General features: G+C 41.6%; 1 protein-coding gene across 1 annotated transcript; it reads left to right on the top strand.

Moving 5' to 3' along the window:
• The first annotated feature begins 1,234 nt into the window (after positions 1 to 1,234).
• Positions 1,235 to 7,189, top strand: si:rp71-1c10.7 (tumor necrosis factor receptor superfamily member 12A). Its single transcript, XM_063892750.1, has 5 exons — positions 1,235 to 1,523; positions 4,766 to 4,864; positions 5,326 to 5,469; positions 5,631 to 5,679; positions 5,803 to 7,189. Exons 1-4 carry the CDS (start codon positions 1,442 to 1,444, stop codon positions 5,669 to 5,671), a joined length of 366 nt encoding a protein of 121 aa, XP_063748820.1. The 5' UTR covers positions 1,235 to 1,441; the 3' UTR covers positions 5,672 to 5,679; positions 5,803 to 7,189.
• Positions 7,190 to 7,265: the final 76 nt, after the last annotated feature.

Below are 7,265 nucleotides of genomic sequence, written 5' to 3'. Positions count from 1 at the left end.
TTTACTCATTTAAATGTTCACAACCTGTTGTTAATAAATTAGTAGTTTTGACTTTGTGCTAAGTGATTATTTGTATGCCACACAGCACAGATAGTAACGGATGTCCTTTAGTGTTAGTAATACATGAGACAATGCTCTGTGACAGGGGCCAACCTGATAGCACTCCCGGCACGAGTCCACCGACTTTGTTATTGCATAGTTGTGCTGCAGCAGCAGGCAACACCCAGCCCCAGACATTAATAACACCACCCTACGTCAGGGACACTCACTATTCAAATGTGAAGTTTCCAAAAAAGTTGTTTTCTGCACAGGGCACTGAAGCGGGCGAAAAGATACAGCTAATCTCGCTCTCACTTTTGAGCAGACTTTTTCCCCGAAGACTTTGAAATCTGATAGTTTTGCTAGTGGATGTCATCTGTTTTTGCCTCAGTGTGCTGTTCCTCTTCTTCTGTGCATGGGACCCGAACTCATGCCAGAGAGTTGTGTTTTTTGGCAGAGGGGAGCTACTGACGTACACAGGCGTGGTAATAACAATGAGAACACTATTAACTCCAGACTGCACACACTCTCTAGTGAAAAATGCAGAGATAAACCAGTAGTCACTAAGTATTTTTACTCAAGTACTGTGTTTAAGAACAATGTTGAGGGACTGCCTGCTTGAGTATTTAAATGTTGTACTACTTTGTACTTGTATACACAATATTTCAGAGCGGTAAATCGTGTATACTTTTAGTCCACAACATTAGTTACTTTGATGATTTGGTTTAATGTAAAATATAAACAACACATAAATCAGACTTTAGTTACACCTGGAGTAAATTCACAAGCTAACCCTCACTATGCAAAGTCATTCAAACTAGCTGCACCTTAAACAGCTTTGATAACACTTCAGTGATCTATAATTATAAAACACATCAGAGTTATTATTCTGAAATGGACCAAATTTCATAATGAGTACTTTTACTTTTCTGTACTTTAAGTGTATTTTGTATTTTTGTACTTGAAAAACATTTTGATTGCAGGACTTTTTCTTGTAACAGAGTATTCCTACACTCTGGTACTTCTACTTTTACTCAAGTACAAGATCTGAGTACTTCCTCCAGGGTGTGGCCATTAAAAAAGAAGAAATGTATGTATTTAATGTTGTGGCTTGATTTGATTGAAACTTTCACTTGAAGCAATAGAGCCACACACTGTGCTGTAGAGGAGTTTCCTGTGAGTGCGCGCAGAGAATCCGAGCCGTACAGTACATAGGAAATGAGTCATAGGAGTTGAACTGTTAGCGTGGGTGTGTGCGCTATTAAAACAAGGCTCAGACTCCTCCGGGTGACTCACTCTGATGCTCGCTTTTCCATGCTGAAAACCCGCACGGATTGTTAATCAGATGAACTTTTCGGGAATCGTGTAGCCGACAGCGAGCAGCTTTCCCCCCGCAGACATCATGGCTTTAAACACCCTGTGCGCGCTCTGCGGACTTATTATAGCGGCTGGGACCAACTTCCATGGTGTGAGCGCACAGATGAGTAAGTAAAATGCGGTTTTTATTCCAGAAATGTGGAAACTTAAAGGACGACTTTGATCGATTTTGATGAATTTTCCTGGATTTGTGTTATTGCTTTGATTCCTTGTCTCTGTGAACATGGATTATAGTGGTCTCTGGTGTGGTCTCCCTTTAATGGAGTCAGATAGTGGGTCTGCTTACAAAGCCGCTTCCTTTACCAGCTGCATTTTTACCGGTTCCGCATTCCTATCGCCTTATTTCACCCCGTCCACCCCTGTCTCTGGGCGAGGAGGACAGGGTGCACTGCCTGTGTCCACTCCACTCAAATACAAGAATTTTTACTGTCTCAGAAACTCCCTCCCCCCCAAAAAAGAGAGCTTGGGACTTTATTTCCACAGCAGACTAAAGTTTGGATATCATCCCAGACTGAGTCTTGAATAATTACATGAGTTTGCACCATTTCCTCAGGCTTTAAACGCACTTTAAGTCAAAATATGCTCGCTTTAGATCTTATCCGTGTGAAACAGTCTCTACATCTGGACATCAGCTGTTGATCCACCCACCCCCTTTCAAACTCATTACAAAACACAGCACCCCCACACCCAAAAACACCCTTTTTCAGGCTAGGTGCTGAGAATGAGCCAAGGTCTTATGCCCGGGAACACAATAAATGGCTCCAAATGTGTTCTTATTTGCCAGATTTCTAAATGCTGAATCATGAGAAACTTTATTGAAATATTACCCCCTGCTGCTACAATATTTGCTGACTGATGGAGAGGCATGAATGTGGGAAAATGTTGAGTTGAATACATCACGAGGAGTCCCATTGAAGCATTCAGAGTAGATTCATTTCCTTCCTTCAAAGTTGAGTTAAGTATCAGAAATGTCAGGTTGTATTTGAGCAACAAAAGCTTTGCTCCGGATTATGTTTCGACTGCGGAGGTCAACCAGCAGTCACGGTTCAGTTCCTCCCTGTGACCTTTTCAGCCTCTGAGCAGGATCCAGCTGGACCTGCTGAAATGATGTAGGGCTGCAGGAGAAACACTTACAAGAACTGTGACACATTTTTCCTGTGACCGCAGCTATAAAATGAGTCAGCCCGGCTCTGCAGGCTGCGGAGGACGGGGAGTCTCCTGGGAACTGTGCACATGGCTCGAACATAACCACACTTAGGGGTCAAAATGCCTCAAACATGACTTTTTTACGACAAGTGCCTCATGGTTTGCAGCTGGTTCGTTAATGACTTGTTGACAGGTATTTTGTGTCCTGTGTAATGTGACCAGCTGAAGACGTGTACTTGTAATAAAAACTTGAAGGCTTTATATCTCAGGCTCTTGGAAAACTGACATGTCATTCCAGGAAGTTACCCTAGCTCTTCATTGTTCTCATACTGCCTGTGCTGCAGCACCTCTTTTCACCCTCTGTCTGAAACCAGAGCCCAGTCCGCTCTGATTGGTTAGCTGACCACCCCTTAGCCTATCATGTACAATGTGCTGGAGCGTTAACCAATAGAAGCAAGAGTGATACAAAGTGATGTCACTGTTTTGCCGAAGTAAACAAAGGAGTCCAATTTCAGGCATGGAGGGGAGTGTGTGGGAGAGAAAATTCCCTCTGGAGGAAAATGTTTACCATTTTTATGCACAAAAAACAATCCAACACACTACAGGAAAGGGAAAACCCAAAAAGCATAGTAGTTGCCCTTTAAAACATGGGTTAGACTCCCTAAAATTCAGGATCCTACGATTCCCATGAGGTAACCTAATTGGATCTGTCGTTAAATCCTCCTCTTACCCACTTCATACATCCAGTGAATTAAGCAGGTTTTCTGTTAAAAAAAACATCCTAAAGCCCAATATGAGTGACATCACTTTTACATCATCAGGGATATTTGTCAATCAGGGTTATTTATTTTCCCAATGTCCCTCCGGAGTCACGAACAACGTCATTCAGCTGTTTTTACAGTCAGAGAGGTGCTCAACACATGTCGAACATTAGCTGTTCCTCACTGAATGTTCTGCTCTTCTCTAGCTTGAGTGACAATACACTGAAAATCTTCAAACTGTTGACCTTTTGCTGACTTATTTCAGTCGCTGGATTTTGTGTTGTAATAGGTTGGTTGTCCTCAGCTTGCAGCACAAGTATCCTGTGTTGTTGTGAATGTAGTGACCTCAGTCGCCAACTTTCATTTTAATTTCCTTCAGTTTTGCGTCAGACTCTTCTCTGAATGAGTATTGCTTTCGGTTGTGATTAAAGCCACCAGTTCAAACATGACAGTTACTGAAAATGATGAATCAGTTCAGGCTCAGGCGGTTTCTTGTGAAACTATGGAAATGAAATTGTGTGACTGAGATTATACAAAGATTCTTATCGATTCAAACTATCAAATATCTGGAGGCTATTTCCTTGTTAGGCTGTTTTTGATTTATCATGTCTGGGATTGTTTCATAGGCTAAACTTCTTCTGCAACAATGTTTTAAAGAGGCTTTTGTCAGCTTGATGTCAAAATATGAACTACTGTATGAATAACCTTGAGATATTAATATGCCTCTTCACCAAATCTAGGAACCTGCAGATAAAAGCACACATTCATAAAAACTCAAACAGATTCTCTACTCTACTACCGGTGTTAACATCCCCAGGCTAATTCCTCGCTTATCATCTGGGAAGTGCACCGCTCTAATTGTTCAGCTGTCTGACTGCCACTGAAAGAGATGAAGCTTTCCATTGTGTCCTCTCAGAGCCTAACCTCCGATGAATACTTTCTCACAGACGTGTTCGGTTATTCGCTGGAAGTCGCACGCAGACGCAAAACAGTTCGAAGGAAGCACTCTGTGAAAACACATCCTGCTCTTCACACACTGCCTGTTCACGCACCTGATGACTGAGTAAACCTCTCTCTTGCAGTTGGGTTTGCATCAGCAGTCTGACCCATAGGAATTTCCCATTTTCGTTTTATGAGAAAGCCACAACGTTTCATACAAGTCTCACCTCTTACTGTATTTGCTAAATCAGGCTTATGCAAGTCACCGGTTTATCATAATTTAGTTTGTTTTATTCCAGGTATTATTTATGGTAGATAAAACATGATAACATGCCCTGTAGATGCTCCATCTCGTACACCTGTTGCCCATTTTCCCCCGCCCCCTGCCCCTGAGTCTGCGACTGCTTCAAATCATGACATTTCACATCCTAAAGCAGTGTTGTTTTTTTTTCATAAATCATGAAAAAACTAACCCATCACTTCTGATGTTTCTGTGTGTGCAGGTCAGTGTGGCAGCTCAGAGTTTTGGAACTCAGATTTGGACCTTTGTCTGTCGTGTTCGTCATGCAAGCAGTACCCGAAGACCCCGTCCTGCAACACATGTAAGACAGTGAATGTAAATCACTTCCTGCCATGATTGATGCATGACACACACTTCCCACAGGCTGTCACACTGATGATCTGCTTCGGTTTTACAGTTTCAATACCCCTATTCAAACCAAACACCCACTGCCCCTGAATACGACATTACTTTACAGTTTTAATGCATTATTTTAATATTTTCTTAGTTTTGTTTCCTGTATACACATTATTAACATGCACAATGTACATAAGCCTCCATTTAGGATGTATTTATTTGCAATTTTTGCACAAGTTACAACAGTTATGAACACAACAGTCCAGTAATGTCTACTGCTATTTCAGTTTGAGTCCATTAAAAGCAATTCAAGTCCAATACCTTGATTTGTTCGCATTCTTGGCCAAAAAAGGTGATGCTGATTGAAGTGGTATCTTTCCTTTCTTTAGTATTTACCGTTTGAGTTTTGTTCTGTTTCACCAAAAGGTAAATCTGTGGACGAGACATCCGACGTGTGGAAGCTTGCGGCCATCACCAGCTTCTCGGTGCTGGCTGTGGTGCTGGTCGGGGCCGCGCTGATTATCGGGGTCATGGTACATCGACGAAAGGCACACAAACGGCCTCTACGTGGTGAGATTCTCCAAACTCCTACATCTTGGATTAATTGTAGATTAAGTACCAACACTTTACAAGGGCCTCACTGGGAGGGGTGATTTGGCCGGGGCTAGTATACTGTATGTTTTTTTAATTGCATGGAATAAAGCTAATGTTTTTGTTTTGATGTATCACAGAACCCATTGAAGAAACTGCGGGGCCACTTTACCAAGCTTAAACCATTCAGTAGGTACCATTCCCTCTTTGTCACATCTAAATAATCCCTTTAGAGCTTTCCAAAATCCATATTGGTCAGATAATGCTGTGTGTTGCAAGCTAAATCGACGTCCTCTTCATGTTCACCCACAGCCTCATCTTCCTCTGGAAACAGATGTGACAGAACCAAGGAGTGGCTGGTTCAGAGCCTGACGAGAAAAACCTCTGGAACGCATACTCTGCAGGGTGTCTGTTCTTCAGAATTGGACCATTTTTTATTTATTAGACGGATGAGTGAAGAGCTGTGCTCAGTGTAGGTCCGTCAGAGACTGCAGGAGCGCCTCTCCCACCTCTGTAGGATAGTAACATTATAACAGTGTTATCAATCTCAGATATTGTGTGCCTTTCATAATTCCACTTTCAGGTTTTGGAAGACCTTTGTGGGTTTACAGATGTTTTATTCAGAAATCTACAGACATTTTTTCAGAAATGTGTCACAAATCCTGTATTTGATGTAATGAATGTAACACAGCCTTTCTGCGTGTTAGACACGGTTTGATCATTTACCACAACAGCCTCTTAGAGATAAACATGTGAGATATTAAGAAGTACTGTTAGGCACATTAAGGCCATTTGAATGTAGCTTCTTCTACAGTAGGTGAAAAGCCTTCGTCCCTGCTCCTTTAGTCGTATGACACAGTGAGAAAGCTGTGTGTGTCGCTGTTACTGCGTCTCCTGTGACCAACACAGACCCTTTATTGCTGGTTAACACAATAACGTCTGTTTTTAATGTTACTAGGTTTTCGGAGATGATTCTTCTCATACACAACATCAGAAGTCGCGCTTTTCTGTCCCAGCACTCGTAGGACAGAAAGTTGGAAACACTAGACACACAATCCCAAACTGAAAGCATGTGGGAATGTTAGGAGGAATGTACTGTAGTGAAGGAAATGACACCTACAGTGTTTTCAGGTGGAGCTGCACCATCAGTATGCTTACTAACTGAACTGTTTCAGATCTAAAGATGTATGTCATGTGTTTGTCTGTAATTGTTCAGCCACTGAACAAGAATCATGGTGGCCAGGGTTGTTGTTGTTGTTTTCCATTTCTTTTTTTAGATCACCATGTTTGTCGGTATGTTGTATTTTATGTGACTGACAAGGTTTCAGACCATCTTTTGGATCTGTCTGCTTGTGGGTAAACTGATGCCTCGGGGCGGCAAAATAAGGGAATCACTTAAAATACACGTCCTCTTAGATTTGTTATATTATTTATTTTTAAGTATCTTGCGGTGTTGGTTTGCATCAACTGCGAGAGACAAAGCACATTTTTTAAAAGGGACTCCAGTGAAGATTTTTGTTGAACTTCCAGCAGGCCAGCCAATGACGATACTGAGCAATAACTAACACTTCCTGCTTATTTCTCTTGCTTCCTATTCCTTATTGTATATACTGTACATGCACTGGCTTCTTTTACTTAATGCTATCTTATAAACTGCTTTTGTAACAAATGTATTTTCAAAATAAAACTTCCAATTATATGTCCTGTCTTGGTGCTATGCCAACATCGCTAACATGTGTACAATCCCTATTAGTTAGAAGAAAACAGACACCAAA

Source organism: Eleginops maclovinus, chromosome 10 (assembly GCF_036324505.1).
Source record: "Eleginops maclovinus isolate JMC-PN-2008 ecotype Puerto Natales chromosome 10, JC_Emac_rtc_rv5, whole genome shotgun sequence".
In the NCBI taxonomy this organism is placed as follows: domain Eukaryota; kingdom Metazoa; phylum Chordata; class Actinopteri; order Perciformes; family Eleginopidae; genus Eleginops; species Eleginops maclovinus.
Note: the sequence above shows the minus strand (reverse complement) of the source record. Positions and strands in the feature narration are given on the sequence as shown.

Bases quoted from the DNA above. Each gene is read 5' to 3' on its own strand.
- si:rp71-1c10.7 (XM_063892750.1), top strand. From the start codon at position 1,442: ATGGCTTTAAACACCCTGTGCGCGCTCTGCGGACTTATTATAGCGGCT. The intron at 4,865-5,325 runs GTAAGACAGTGA...TTTCACCAAAAG, and splicing joins GACCCCGTCCTGCAACACAT to GTAAATCTGTGGACGAGACA. The intron at 5,470-5,630 runs GTGAGATTCTCC...GATGTATCACAG, and splicing joins ACACAAACGGCCTCTACGTG to AACCCATTGAAGAAACTGCG.